This window comes from Salmo trutta, chromosome 27 (assembly GCF_901001165.1).
Source record: "Salmo trutta chromosome 27, fSalTru1.1, whole genome shotgun sequence".
Classification (NCBI taxonomy): Eukaryota; Metazoa; Chordata; class Actinopteri; order Salmoniformes; family Salmonidae; genus Salmo; species Salmo trutta.
The window spans coordinates 11,122,208-11,137,534 of NC_042983.1; the positions used below are offsets into that span (position 1 = coordinate 11,122,208).

At 46.5% G+C, this 15,327-nt stretch overlaps 1 protein-coding gene across 2 annotated transcripts in view; it reads right to left on the bottom strand.

Annotated features, from left to right (window-relative positions):
- Window positions 1-254: 254 nt before the first annotated feature.
- The window catches only part of LOC115164303 (semaphorin-4C), a 49,652-nt gene continuing 34,579 nt past the window's right edge, over window positions 255-15,327 (bottom strand). For both annotated transcript variants that reach the window (XM_029716637.1, XM_029716638.1), the window contains 14 exons: window positions 14,940-15,094; window positions 14,017-14,079; window positions 11,310-11,408; window positions 10,246-10,342; window positions 10,003-10,122; window positions 9,134-9,285; window positions 8,423-8,598; window positions 7,912-8,056; window positions 7,449-7,662; window positions 5,954-6,069; window positions 5,146-5,303; window positions 4,800-4,891; window positions 1,962-4,580; window positions 255-1,799 (listed from right to left, as the gene is read on the bottom strand). In XM_029716637.1, coding sequence (XP_029572497.1) covers window positions 3,670-4,580; window positions 4,800-4,891; window positions 5,146-5,303; window positions 5,954-6,069; window positions 7,449-7,662; window positions 7,912-8,056; window positions 8,423-8,598; window positions 9,134-9,285; window positions 10,003-10,122; window positions 10,246-10,342; window positions 11,310-11,408; window positions 14,017-14,079; window positions 14,940-15,094 — 2,498 coding nt within the window. In that variant the 3' untranslated portion in view covers window positions 255-1,799; window positions 1,962-3,669. The remainder of the gene's footprint in view (window positions 1,800-1,961; window positions 4,581-4,799; window positions 4,892-5,145; window positions 5,304-5,953; window positions 6,070-7,448; window positions 7,663-7,911; window positions 8,057-8,422; window positions 8,599-9,133; window positions 9,286-10,002; window positions 10,123-10,245; window positions 10,343-11,309; window positions 11,409-14,016; window positions 14,080-14,939; window positions 15,095-15,327) is intronic.

Genomic DNA, 15,327 nt, shown 5'->3' on the forward strand with positions numbered 1-15,327 from the left:
TTTACCGCTGGTAAAGCTCTTCCCATAGCTACTTGTTTCAATTAGTGAGAGTATACAACTACATCCTTTGCACATTCTGCCACTAATGCACTGAATGCTCAGGCTGCAATCGCACTAATGAGTTGAAGCTCACTCCGATTTTCATTTGCAGCATGTACCCTTGATTGTTGGATAACAGAGATGTTTATGCTTACACCCATACTGTTGGTTTGATTATATCCATTTGCATGAACCACCAGCACACACATACACACTTTGGGTAGATCTCTACTTTTATTCATGTATATATACACATATAAAAAATAAGGACATATGTACAATGATAATAAATATCGACATGTTTGTACAAGCGAAATAAGTTACTTAACATCCTTTAAAAAACAAACAAAAGATTGTGAACGAACAGGTAGAGGAACCTTTGCAACTTAAAGCCAAAAAGGAAGAAATTAATAATAATGATAATATAACAATAATAATATTGAATAACAGCAGAATCAAAAGCCTTGAGAAGACTGTGGAAGGCATTGTTTTTGACAGGTATATTGTAATAACTAGCCTATCTATATTCAGAATTGTTACACACAGGCAAATATTTATTTTGGTAGCTTTAGCATTTTATTTAACCTTTATTTAACTAGGCAAGTCAGTTAAGAACAAACTCTTATTTTCAATGACAGCCTAGGAACAGTGGGTTAACTGCCTTGTTCAGGGGCAGAACGACAGATTTGTACCTTGTCAGCTCGGGGATTCGATCTTGCAACCTTTCGGGTTACTTGTCCAACGCTCTAACCACTAGGCTACCTGCCTCCCCAACATCCCTTAGCCTAACATCCCTTTTGTGAGTTTGATGGAGAACTTTCCTTTAAGACAGTTTCATGACTTTTCAGACATAATGTCCATTGGTAGACAAATCAGATAAATATCTATACTAATCTTAACAGCTCCAGTAGCTGTTGATGCATAATAGATGGTTAAGTGTCTGAACCAGTGCTTGGTAACATATTAAAACTTACATATTTTCAAATTAAAGGCATCTATAAATATTTAAGATTTAGTATCAAACCTTAGATCATCAAATTATGAGTTATCATTTGGTTTTAAGGAGGTTGCTGTGCTTGGTTGGTTCTATGACGTTCAAAGTTTTGGTGATTTGTTTACCTTTTCATGAGCTAGGGAATCAGGGATATGCTTCAGTAGATAACTACTGACATGTAAACAGGATGTTGACCAGCCACAAACATTTTGCCTTCTGAAAAAAATTAAGCTCGAAATAAAATATGCAGGAAAGTTCTAGACATGAGAGTTCTTTGAAGTGAAGTTGGACGGACTGTTGAAACTTAAATATCAAAGTATCAAATAAAATTAAATAATAATGTTGAGAGAAAAAAGCAACTGCAGTCTACTTTGGCTTATCCGAAGGTGAACAGGCACGGCAAAAGAAAACGTGGTAAGAAGATGCATTCATGAAGAAGTTCTTAACAACTCTAACCATTTATTCCTTTTTTTTCTAGAGAACATCAGTGTAGGCAAACGTTTGAAACATGATACACTTCTTTTACAATTATGAGCATGTTATCGGAGATGTGTACAGTACATTTGCAGAGAAGGTCATGCAACACTAGGATGAACTAACCAATGATGGCCAAGTAAGTAAGTACCTCTTCAACTCAGGGATCGTTGCAATATTCTACATCCCCTTCAGCTGTCTCTAGTCTACATTGTGGAGAGAAAGAAAGAAACGTCGTCACCCTCTTGTTCCTCTCTTTGTCTTGTGTCGTTCTCTGGTCCCTGCAGATGCCCTGGAAGACAAAGCGCAGGAAGGGGAAAATGAACATGTTAGAGAGGGCACACATAGTGATAATTGTATATGCAAGGCCACTTCCATGAGAGTAGAGATGAGAGTAGAGAGAGAGAGAGAGAGAGAGAGAGAGAGAGAGAGAGAGAGAGAGAGAGAGAGAGACCTCTGATTGCTCTCTGGAGCTGTTGGTTTGTCACAGGCCATTCGTCCATCTTCCATCTGTTGTCTGCTTGTCCCTCCAACATCACAGGGTAGTGTGTGTTTACAGTTGAGTGTCCATCCTTCTCTCTGTGTTCAGGCTTTCCACAGTGGTGCCAGGTCATTCTCTGGACGTCATTAGGTAGGTGGGTGGGGTTTAGGGAAATAAGTGGTTAAAGGGCGTGTCCAGGTACAGTGCTGCTCCGTCCCCTCCAGGACACACTAGTACATCCACCACGTTTGGCATTCAGGGCGGTGCAGGGAGGGAGGTCCTTTTGGCAGTTCAACTCGCCAGCACCCCCGCCCAGACACAAACATACTATGTAAAGCACTTGTTGAGACATCCACTGCAGTCGCAACAGTTTAGTGAGAGTTGACCTACATTCCCCCATGCCATCCCTGCTACGTTACTGAAAACAATGCCTTTGTCTCATCTGAAATTCTGAATAATAAGCGAGTGTGCTATTGTAGGTTCTGTTGTGGGATTATGTCAAACAGACATGTCCATAACCATATCCCAAGGAAGTGTATAAGCATCAGAATGGGTTTAAATTCCCATCAACCACTTGTGTAAATGTGTAGTGTAGTTATTGTCAAAGTAGTGCTAAAATGTATTTACTAGTGTGGAGGTTATTTGGGTAGATATCTACTTTGTGCAGGGATATGAGAAGTTTGTACGCGCTTCCATCACATTCTCATTCACAGAGAGGCGCTTTAAAGCCATTGGTCTCTATTTGTCGCTTCCGTAGTCCGTAAGACATAGAAAAAGAACACATAGAAATGTCTTAATTTAAATTGTCACAATATATCAATGTGGCAGGGGTTGAAGACTTTCTCAGAGGAAAGACTGACAACGTGAAAAAAAGTACAAATTGAGCCGAGAAAGTCTAATTAAGAGTTTGTCCTTCATGTAAACCCCCCCCCATGTCTTTCAAACAAAACTCACTTCATTTTCTCTCTTTATCCCACTCTTTCCTTCCCAGGTTTTACCCCCTGAGAGGGGAACGTGATTGTCGTCATGCTTTTGGGATTCCTTTGCCTTTTATGTGACTCTCTCGCTCTCTTTGCTCACAAATACAAAATCGACTTTCTTACTCCCATGTTAAGTGCAGCAAGCGAAAAAGTCCTCAACGGAACAGAAAAAAGGCAAGCCAGCTCCTCCATCTTTCAGTCAGTCAACTCGCGCTGCTTGCTTTATTGGTTTAGCCCTGAAGCTACAACCTTGTCATGAGTTGTTGGTCGTCTCTTATCCTGAAGGAGTTCTCTCCATTTGTTTGAGGTGTAGGCTCTCTGAGTTCAATTGTCTTTAAATACCGAATTTACACAGCTTGGGTTTTGCACAGTGAAAGCAAGTGAAACTGGTGAAGAAGGTAAAGTGTGACAGTCAGTGTGGCGTATGGAACACAACGACAGGAGAGGATGCTGAGGAACGGGTCGGTGTGTGTCACATCACATGCTGTGTGCAAAAGAAACATCTACCACCAGTCACAGAGTCAGCCAAACGAGCACTGGCAGAAAAAAGAGAGAGAGAGAGAGCATGGAGCGAGAGTGGAGTCGAGAGAGAGAGAGAGAGAGGCGTCCTCTAAAGGAGGGAGGTAGGTTAGTTGCCGTTCGTTGTCTATTTTTTCATTTTTTTTCTTCATTACAACGGGCGTGGAGAAAGACGACTGCTGCTACACAGACGACTCTTCAGGGTTGGCGTCAGGCAGCACGCTCCTCTGCTGCAGGGTCCGACGCAGCTCCTCCTTGAAGGGGCTGGAATAGTCGTTCCCGCCCCCGCTTAGCCCCAGCCCCAGCCCTCCTCCACCAGAACCACCCCCGCTAACCCTATCCTCCCCGGCCGAGCTCAGGTTGAGGCGGATGTAGCCGTTGCTGCCGGAGCCCCTGATGTTGGTGAGGCTGAGCCGGCTGGGGGAGTGGATGGGCTGGCCGGGGATGGCGCTGGGAGACGCCGTGGGGGCGTGGTGGTGAGACTGGCTGCTGGGGCACAGGGCGTGGCCGGGAACGATCTTCAGCGAGCCGTCTGAGTAGTAGTAGTTGGCGCCCGTCTCCCAGAAGCGGTCCTCGTCGCTGGGCATCTTGCTGGGCACGAAGGTAGGTGGCTCCTTGGGCAGGGTGATGGGGTAGACCAAGGTGCTTTCCAGGGGCTTCATCTCCGTTCCTTTACCTATGGCCAGCTTCAGACGCCTCCTCAGATACAGCGCTGCCACCAGTAGTAGTAGACAAGCGGCCCCCAGGGTAATAACCAGCACCCAGAACAGACCCATGCTGCCGTCAGGGGCCCGGGCTGCCATGACCACAGGAGAACTGGCCACCACCGACACCTGGTAGCGCTCCGTCTGAAACTTGACCCCCTGCTCCTCGGAGTAGCACACGTAGCGTCCTGCGTGCACCGGCATCACGTTGGGGACCACCAGAGCCTTCAGGGCCTGGTCGAAGCGTGGCCCCCCGGTCTCCTCGTCTCCTAGCTGCAGCTCCCGGTCATTGAGGAGCCAGGAGGGCTGGGCCAGGTTGGACACCAGCTGGCAGGGCAGCACCATGTCTGATTCCACCACTACTGTCACATTCCTCAGTCGAGAGTTGTCTGGGAGAGAGAGAGGGTATGTGTTAGCCAAGATGTTTAATTCCTGAACTCAATTCATCTCAATTCAGTTCAATTCACTTAGTTCAACTCAACTGAATTAAACTTGATTCAATTACTAAATTCTAAGCTCAAATCCATTCAATAACTATCAAAAAACTACAACTGTAGTGACCAGTTATTGCCACAAGGGGCCACCAGTCCAGTTTCTCTCCTACTCACCAGGGCTGGGGATGGCCACAGGCTTGTCAAACTTGGCTTTGCCCCTGCTGAATCTCTCCAGCATCAGATCCTGGGATAGGGAGGAGGTAGACCTGTGGAACAGAGAGCACAGAGAACAGGCATTAATAACATGTTTTTCTGCTACTGGCCTCCACTTTCTGCTACTGGCCTCCACTTTCTGCTACTGGCCTCCACTTTCTGCTACTGGCCTCCACTGAGCTGCTGCTAGCACAGGTGGACCCAGCCCACTGAGCAGGGGCAGAGGAGGGGCAAGGTAGAAGAGGGGGAGGCAGAACCACTGAGCAGGGGCAGAGGGGGAGTGGAGGGGAGAGGCAGGCATGCTCACCCGCGGTGGAGGTCGATGCGGACACAGGCGCGACCCTCACTGTCCCAGGCACAGTAGGGGTCCCGGGACAGAAGGCAGTCTGGCTGCGACTGATAGCGGCTGCAGTTAGCCAAGGGAAGCTGGAGCACTTCTGAACGTGAGCCAATGTACAAGTACTTCTGCAGACATAGGCAGACAGAGACGGAGGGAGAGAGAGAGGGGGTTGAGAGAGAGACAAGAGGGGAAAAAGAGAGAGGGAGGAGATAGAGATAGTTGAGGAGGATGGGAGAAACAGAAAAAGAACAAGTCAGACAGAGGGCAGCGGAGATAATGGGATAATCGCTCTCAATTACAATAACATTTTGTTTTCCCTCCCCTCTTCTTTCTCTGTTTGGCTAGAGAGCAAAGCTTGTTATGAAATAGCTGGCCAGGAAAAGCCTGGTTTAATTAGATAAGGATCAGCATGTGAGTGTAATGCCAGTGAAACAGAGTGGTGACACTCAGACATGTGAGGGCATAATGGTGATGAGTAGGGCCCGGAGTCTTTCCTAGTTGCGTCACATGATCAGGGAATACTCCTGGTCCAGTGATGGTCTATGTGTAAGTAAACTCAGAACGGCCCATGGGGCAGGGCCCAACCTCCTGTTTCTGTGGTGTGAGGCAGCTTGATATACAAGTACAACTTGATGGTCTATGTGTAGAGCTGGGGAAAACTCCTGACCCTAGTGATGGTCCATGATGGTGTAGGGCCAGGGAAAACTCCTGGGCCTAGTTATATGGACCATATGTACGGATGGGGAAATCCCCTGGCCTTAGCGTTGAGTGTTACCTTGGTGTGAGAGATGGTCAGGCTATCCACTGGCTGGGGAGAATCAAACAACTGTATCTCTTCAATCACATGGGCCTCCGAGCCGAGGATCACTACCCTCTGTAACCAGCCGTCCGCTAGAGGAGGAGAGGAGAGAAAAGAGGGGGGGGGAAGAGAGTAGGAGAGGAGGAAAAGAGAGTAGGAGAGATGAGGAGGGAAAAGAGAAGAGGGGATAAAGCGGAAAGCAGAAAAAAAGTAGGTAGGATGAGAAGAGAGGTATATCATTTCAGAATGTTGTACTGTAGTTTACTCTTTGGGTAATATTGGGAGCAAGGTTACATCCCCTGCATTGAAAGGCAATTGAGCTGCTGCTGCCGGTGTGACCTTGTGTGTCTGTCTGGGTGTATGGCGCTTTTATGAGCAGAGATCTGCTGTGTGTGCTGAACCTGCCCTGCCTCCTGCCCTCACCACAGTGGGACTGTCATGGATAATGTGAGGGACTGACCCTGGACCCTACGGGAGCCTGGCACAGAGCAGAGCAGCAACACACACACACACACACACACACACACACACACACACACACACACACACACACACACACACACACGTAAATGCTGTATCACGCATGACGTATCATGCTCCTCTCTCGCTGTGTCGAGAGCATTTCGGCTAATCCCCCAATCCCATCCTCCGTTTCTAACAGTCCTCGCCAGACTTGTTCTCTCCGCATCAGCTGTCATCCTGCTGCAGTTAATAGCTAATCAAGCCCGCAGCCCAATTGGCAGTGTGTACGTGTGCCAAGGGCCCCGTTGAGTTTGTGCTGTGAAGCAAGACAGCAGGGGGCCTGCCAAGCTACTGAGCCCATCGTCAGTCTGACAGTCATGGGCCTCCAACACACCGCAGGCACAGTCAGGGATTCACTCTGCACGGCACTGCAGTGAGTGGAATTCTAAGTAGTAGGCTACTTAATTGGAAGTAGCTACTGCAGTTGGATGTACTGTATGTTGTTCATGAAAGTCATTGTCTCCCGACAGGCAGTGTCCTTCCTAGGCCACATGCAGTCTTCAACAGTCTTCAACAGTCTTCAACAGTCTTCAACATGGCCACGTAGCTGGAGTCGTCGCGCTCGCTGACGTAAGACAATCTTATGGAAGTAGGATGAAGTTGTCCTGAATCCACCTGAACACTGATTTCAGGCAAACTGTGGGTCTTGAGGGTTTTCTTAGGAGGGTTAGAGGTTAAAGTAAACTGATCCTACGTCTGTGGTTAAGGGCATCTTTAGTGGGCATAGGGGTTAATCTGGGACCTGTCTCGGGCCTATACTGTTATGTTGCGTATGGGAAGTTCTTACACAGCACACTGATCTCAGTCAGTATTGTGTTTCCTCCATTGTGGTTAAGCTTAGGAACGGTGGTAAGGTCAAAAATATTCGGGAATCTTGCGGCAACTTCAAACTCGACCATCTTCGCTGGGTAGATTCTTAGCCCACGCTGTACGCCCTGTCAGTAGCTACCTGTGCCTAAGAAGAGCATGTTGTATGCCCGCGTGTCCAGGGCGCTGACCCGGTCCACTGCCAGGCGGGTGAAGTTGATGCCCTTGGTGAGCAGTAGGGGGCGAGCCTGAGCCTTCTCCTCCATCAGAGGGTGCTTCTTGGCAAAGTTGAGGGTGGCGTCTGGCAGCTGAAGAGAGCTGTTGTAGCCCTTCTCCCTATGCCAGCTCGTAATACACTGCGCCGTGAGGAAGAAAGGAGAGAAGAGACAGAGAGGAGAGAACAGAGAGAAGTGAGAGAGAGAGTGAGCGAGAGAGAGAGAGAGAGAGAGAGGGAGAGAGAGGGAGAAACAAGGAACATTGTTAGTTGCGGGACAGGCTGGCATTGCTTGTTGGCTCTGATCCCTCTCCAGACTCTCCCTGTCCAAGTCCCTCTATTCCTCCGCCTCTCCCTCCCTCCCTACCTCCACCCTCCCTCCATCACTCACCGCTCCAGGCCGTGGGCTGGGGACAGTGCCAGTGTATCGCCCCCATCTCTGCGACGCGTCTCTATACTCCTTATAAGGGCCATCAAACACCTTCTTCACCTCCCCTATCTGGTACTGACACACCGCAGACACATCCACATCACCCCTGGGACAGGAGAGAGCAACAAAACGACGGGCTTAAGGTTATTAGCTAGATGGGTTGCTTCTGTAGTCATTTTTTACATGGTCTGTTTGTATGAGAAATAGAATGATGGTTGTGCTCTACTAGGAGACGATAACAGAATTCAAAAAGGTCCATACACAGAGGAGACACGTTAGCTGACTAAAGGCCGTTAAAACTGTAATTGTGGGCATAAGATAATATTTTCAAAAGAATTGGAAAAGTTTAGATAGTGTAGGCTAAGAAGTCACACCAACCCAGTGTTAGTAAAAGTGCTAAGTTAAGTTGGAGAGAGAGAGGCTATTCTCTTTGGCGCGTCGGACCCCCTGGCGGTGTGTGATTGTGACTCACCACTGGGCGTGGAAGATGCCATAGAAGGTGGTGGTGCGCCAGTCGGTGCCTGGCAGGGTGAAGACTGCCCGCAGGTTGTTGAAGGTGACGTGTCGCTCGGGGAGAGAACACACCAGCCTGGCCTTCTGGAAGGTTGTCCACTTCTTCTGCAGGGTCCTGGTGCCCCCCAGATCACCCTGAGGGGAGAGACACACAAGAGTCAGTCAGGGGACAGGAGTCAGGAGAGGTGGCATAATGCCAGTGTGGAGGGGAAAATCAGTTCACTTGCATTATCATTTGCTGATGGCTTTTGATACCATTTTCGGATGGAATTGGGTGAGAAGAGTGGTCTGATAGACTTGGGAGGGGACAGAGGAAAAGTTAGGAGAGGTAGTCTAGGGGCAAAGGGTTTATCCTTTGACCTCACCAGGAGAAACAACAGGCTGTATGATGCAATGGTAGTGGATGGCAAACTCTGAGCTCATAACTCGCAACGTCTCCTGATAACTACTGACACCTAATGAGGATAGAACCGGGCGAGAAGAGTGACTGGAAAGAAAGAGTGAAAAGAGGGTTGGAAGAGTTTGACTCTCAGTGTAAAAAGTCAGTGAGCAGAGTAGGATTGAGTGCTGTGCTTGTGTGTGTGTTCCAGTGGCAGTGTGTGTGTGTGTGTGTGTGTGTGTGTGTGTGTGTGTGTGTGTGTGTGTGGAGCCATATATGCGTGTAGCCTACCTTGCAGACGCGGGCCACCCTGGCCACATTGAGCTCCGTGTCACAGTCCAGCTCTACAGCTCTCTCGCTGAAGAAGAAGTAGATCTTGTCATCGTCCCCCTCCTTACTGCCACTGCTCTCCCTCACCAGGGCCGAGCCCACAAAGTCAGGTTCTGATGGGACAACACACACACACACACCCACACGATATATGAACACGCACTGCCACCGGAACACACACACAAGCAGACCACTCAATCCTACTCTGCTCACGGACTTTTTACACTGAGACTCAAACACTTGCAACCCTGTCACATGCGCTGCTATTTAACCCTCTAACCCCGTCTCAATTTTATACCCTCTCACTATCCCTCATCTCTCTCACCCCTCTTCCCTCACGTCCACTTCTCTAACCTCATCTCTCCACCTCTCACCCCTCCACCAGACTCTTTCACTCTCTCTCTCGCCTGCTTTTTCCATCTCACCGCTTCTCTGCTCGTATTAGCTAGCCTCTAACCCAGTCCTTATCTTATCTCCTATGTCTCGTCTCCCTCTCTAACTCTTTCCCCATACATAGACTATCCTTTATCCCTTTCTTTTTCCATCTAACCCCTCTTCCTCCCCACTTTTCCTCTCCCTAACTTCCTCCATCTCCCCCTTTCTCCCATCCCCCTCTCTCCATCACTTCTCTCTCTATCTCTCTCTCTCAATTCAATTGCATTATTGGCATGGGAAACTCTCTCTCTCTCTCCTCTCTCTCTCTCTCCCAATTAAATTGCATTATTGGCATGGGAAACTCTCTCTCCTCTCTCTCTGTTTCTCTCGCTCTCTCCCAATTCAATTGCATTATTGGCATGGGAAACTCTCTCTCCTCTCTCTCCCTCTCTCACCGTTGAGCCAGGCCGGCAGGTATTCACTCTTCATGCTGTAGTGTTGCTGTCCCAGGTTCCTCAGGATCACAGGCTCAGTACCCAGGAAGTTGTTCAGTGTGGCTGAATACAGCTCCTTGTCTGAGAGACACAGAGACAGGCAGGATAGGCACAATTAGAGAACAGTTACACATAGAATATAATAGAACAGAATAAATAGAATAAAACAGAATACATTTGAATAAAACAGAATAGATGACCTACCCACTATAAGGCCTGTGTGGCCCTTGGCTGGGTCGTAGGGACACTTGCCCTTCCCATCCTCAAGGGAGCCAGGGTTGAGACTAAAGTGGTCTGCATTCTGCGGAGATACAGAGGTGGTCAGTGGTCTGTGTCGACTAACACAGCTCCGGGCTCTGTCTGTCCGTGACAACATTTGTAACAGGAGCCACAGTCCTCGCTCCCTGCATCCACCACACTGTCTTATCATATCACCGTTACAAACGCATGTAGAGCCAGATACCACAGCCTCGTTGGCATTGAATACTCTTTCCGTTGACACAGAGGATTCAGCCTTAGGGAGGATGTGGTGTGGAGGCGTGGAGATAGAATATACGAGACATGACACCATGTCAGTGGTGCTGCTAGCTGTGAAGCCACCACAAGGACAGCTCAACTCTAATACAACTCTAATACAACTCTAATGCAACCCTAATACAACTCTAATACAACTCTAATACAATTCTAATACAACTCTAATGCAACCCTAATACAACTCTAATACAACCCTAATACAATTCTAATACAACTCTAATACAACCCTAATACAACCCTAATACAACTCTAATACAACCCTAATACAACCCTAATACAATTCTAATACAACTCTAATACAACTCTAATACAACCCTAATACAACCCTAATACAACTCTAATACAACCCTAATACAACTCTAATACAACTCTAACACAACTCTAACACAACCCTAATACAACCCTAATACAACCCTAATACAACTCTAATACAACTTTAATACAACTCTAATACAACCCTAATACAACTATTATACAACTCTAATACAACTCTAATACAACTCTAATACAACTATAATACAACCCTAATACAACTCTAATACAACTCTAATACAACCCTAATACAATTCTAATACAACTCCAATACAACCCCCTGACAGAGGGAGTGGGATGAAGTTGGCCCTATTTGTCCCAAATGGCACCCTTTTCCCCCTATAGTAAACTACTTTTGACAAGTAGACCACTAAGTAGGGAACAGGCTGCCATTTGGGAATCAGCCATTGAAAGCCACTCACGATGTAGGTGCACTTGGGCTGGAAGGCGTAGGTTCCACAGGTGTAGAGGTGGGTGTGGTTGTAGCTCTGCAGGAAGCGGATGTAGTTGAAGCACTCCGTCTGTGGGAGGGGGAAAGATGGGGCTGAGACTGAAGCATAATATTCAACCATTTAGAGCAATAACCACCGGCTCACACAGTCTAAGGTGGTACTCAGCCTAAGGTGGTACTCAGTCTAAGGTGGTACTCAGTCTAAGGTGGTACTCAGTAGAGGTCGACCGATTAATCGGAATGGCCGAATAATTAGGGCCGATTTCAAGTTTTCATAACGATCAGTAATCGGTATTTATGGCCACCGATTTGCGTTTGAAAAAAAAAAATGTACACCTTTATTTAACTAGGCAAGTCAGATTAAGAACACATTATTATTTTCAGTGACGGCCTAGGAACAGGGGTTAACTGCCTTGTTCAGGGGGGATTCAGGGATTCGTTTTTGCAACCTTCTGGTTACTTGTCCAACGCTCTAACCACCTGCCTTACATTGCACTCCACGAAGAGCCTGCATGGCAGGCTGACTACCTGTTGCGCGAGGGCAGCAAGAAGCCAAGGTAAGTTGCTAGCTAGCATTAAACTTATCTTATAAAAAACTATCAGTTTTAACATAATCACTAGTTAACTACACATGGTTGATGATATTACTAGTTTATCTAACGTGTCCTGCGTTGCATACAATCGATGCGGTGCCTGTTAATTTCTTATCGAATCACAGCCTACTTCCACAAACGGGTGATGATTTAACAAGCGCATTTGCGAATAAAGCACTGTCATTGCACCAATGTACCTAACCATAAACATCAATGCCTTTCTTTAAAATCAATACACAAGTATATATTTTTAAACCTGCATATTTAGTTAATATTGCCTGCTAACATGAAATTGTGTCACTGCTTTTGCGTTCATTGCCTGGCTCGTTGTGAATTAATTTGCCAGAATTGTACATAATTATGACATAACATTGAAGGTTGTGCAATGTAACAGGAATATTTAGACTTATGGATGCCACCCGTTAGATAAAATACGGAACGGTTCCGTATTTCACTAAAAGAAAAAAACTTTTTGTTTTCAAGATGATAGTTTCCGGATTCGACCATATTAATTACCTAAGGCTCGTATTTCTGTGTGTTATTATATGATAATTAAGTCTATGATTTGATAGAGCAGTGTGACTGAGCGGTGGTAGGCAGCAGCAGGCTCGTAAGCATTCATTCAAACAGCACTTTCGTGCGTTTTGCCAGCAGCTCTTCGCAATGCATTGCGCTGTTTATGACTTCAAGCCTGTCAACTCCCAAGATTAGGCTGGTGTAACCGATGTGAAATGGCTAGCTAGTTAGCGGGTGCGCGCTAATAGCGTTTGAAACGTCACTCGCTCTGAGACTTGGAGTAGTTGTTTCCCTTGCTCTACATGGGTAACGCTGCTTCGAGGGTGGCTGTTGTCGATGTGTTGCTGGTTTGAGCCCAGGTAGGAGCGAGGAGAGGGACGGAAGCTATACTGTTACACTGGTAATACTAAAGTGCCTATAAAAACATCCAATAGTCAAAGGTATATGACATACAAATCGTATAGAGAGAAGTAGTCCTATAATTCCTATAATAACTACAACCTAAAACTTCTTACCTGGGAATATTGAAGACTCATGTTAAAAGGAACCACCAGCTTTCATATGTTCCCATGTTCTGAGCAAGGCACTTAAACGTTAGCTTTTTTACATGGCACATATTGCACTTTTACTTTCTTCTCCAACACTTTGTTTTTGCATTATTTAAAACAAATTGAACATGTTTCATTATTTATTTGAGGCTAGATTGATTTTATTGATGTATTATAATAAGTTAAAATACGTGTTCATTCAGTATTGTTGTAATTGTCATTATTACAAATAAATAAAATAATTGGGGAAAACAATCGGCCGATTAAACGGTATCGGCCTTTTCCGTTCCCCCAATAATCGGTATCGACGTTGAAAGATCATAATCGGTCGGCCTCTAGTACTCAGTCTAAAGGGGTACTCAGTCTAAGGTGGTACACAGTCTAAGGTGGTACTCGGTCTAAAGGGGTACTCAGTCTAAGGTGGTACTCGGTCTAAAGGGGTACTCAGTCTAAGGTGGTACTCAGTCTAAGGTGGTACTCAGTCTAAGGTGGTACTCAGTCTAAAGGGGTACTCAGTCTAAAGGGGTACTCAGTCTAAAGGGGTACTCAGTCTAAGGTGGTACTCAGTCTAAAGGGGTACTCAGTCTAAAGGGGTACTCAGTCTAAAGGGGTACTCAGTCTAAGGTGGTACTCAGTCTAAAGGCGTACTCAGTCTAAAGGGGTACTCAGTCTAAAGGGGTACTCAGTCTAAGGTGGTACTCAGTCTAAGGTGGTACTCAGTCTAAGGTGGTACTCAGTCTAAGGTGGTACTCAGTCTAAAGGGGTACTCAGTCTAAAGGGGTACTCAGTCTAAAGGGGTACTCAGTCTAAGGTAGTACTCAGTCTAAGGTGGTACTCAGTCTAAGGTGGTACTCAGTCTAAGGTGGTACTCAGTCTAAAGGGGTACTCAGTCTAAAGGGGTACTCAGTCTAAAGGGGTACTCAGTCTAAAGGGGTACTCAGTCTAAGGTGGTACTCAGTCTAAGGTGGTACTCAGTCTAAAGGGGTACTCAAATGTAAACAGAAACTTTTAGGATATGTACCTGGTTGTTCTTGCCCTTGGTGGCACACTCTTTCTTATTCTCCTTTGGTGCTGGCCAGTCAATCTGAGAGAGAGAGAGAAATAGAGAGAGAGAGAGAAATATATATATATATATATATATACATATAGAGAGAGAGAGAGAAATATATATATATATATATATATACATATAGAGAGAGAGAGAAATATATATATATATACATATAGAGAGAGAGAGAGAGAGAGAGAGAGAGGGAGAGAAAGGGAGAGAGAGAATTAGAGGGAGGGATGTGTGTGTGTGAGAGAGAGAGAGATGAGTGGACGAGAGAGACGGCAACAGTGACAGATAGAAAGGAGTTGGATGAGAGAGAAAGAGAGACAGATAGAGAGAGATGGGATTTAGAGACAGCGGGAGGAGAGAGAGAGATGGATAACAGAATGAGAAGGCAGATGTTGAGATAGGTGCAGAGTGAAGTCAGTGGGGCAGGTGGCATCCAGTGGCCCGATCATCCCTCTACACTTGGTAGACAGAGCAGCAGCGAACAGGTGGGCTGCGTATTACTGGGCTGCTCACAACACAGAACTGTTGCATGTTCATCGTCAGTCACACAGTAGTCCAATTCATGCTAATTAGAAAGTTTAATCAGATAACAATCCCCACAGTGCTGGTATATGTCTGAGTGGGATATGAGATGAGAGGGGACAGAGGCATCTTAAGACATTTTATCGAGCCTTTATTGTACGAGGCTAATTACACTGATTAACGTTCCCATAATCATGTAATAGCCTTGTTCCCCCCTCCACCCCTGAACAGACGGCATCGGAATCAGGAAACTTTACTGCCACGCAACAAAGTGAAGGAACGTTGCACAAGAAGCTGTCTGTAGGGTTAAGGTCGCAGCTGTCGTTGGTGCCCGCCGCGCTGGGGGGTGTGTGTGTAGTTACCTGAGGTCGTAGCTGTTTGCTGATGTCGTTAGGGTCCAGGGCGAACAGGGCCTCTCTAGCTCCTACATACAGAACCCTCTCGTGTTCTGCTAGAGTCGCCATGGTGTAGTTCCACACACCTAGAGCCCGGAACCTGGCCATGCTGTCCAGCACCTCTGTGGAGGAACACGCATACATAGACAATACTGTTAGAAACACACGCATCTCAGTCGACCTGATGGCAGTGCAGATCGAAGTGTTGCCCATCTTTTTGTCACAAATCAAGCGCCTTTGGAACCACATGGGAGCTCAGCACCTGTGGGAAGGTGAAGACTTTCTGTTTCGTCAAAGTGGCACACACAGAGAGACACAGAGAGACACAGAGAGACACAGAGAGACACAGAGAGAC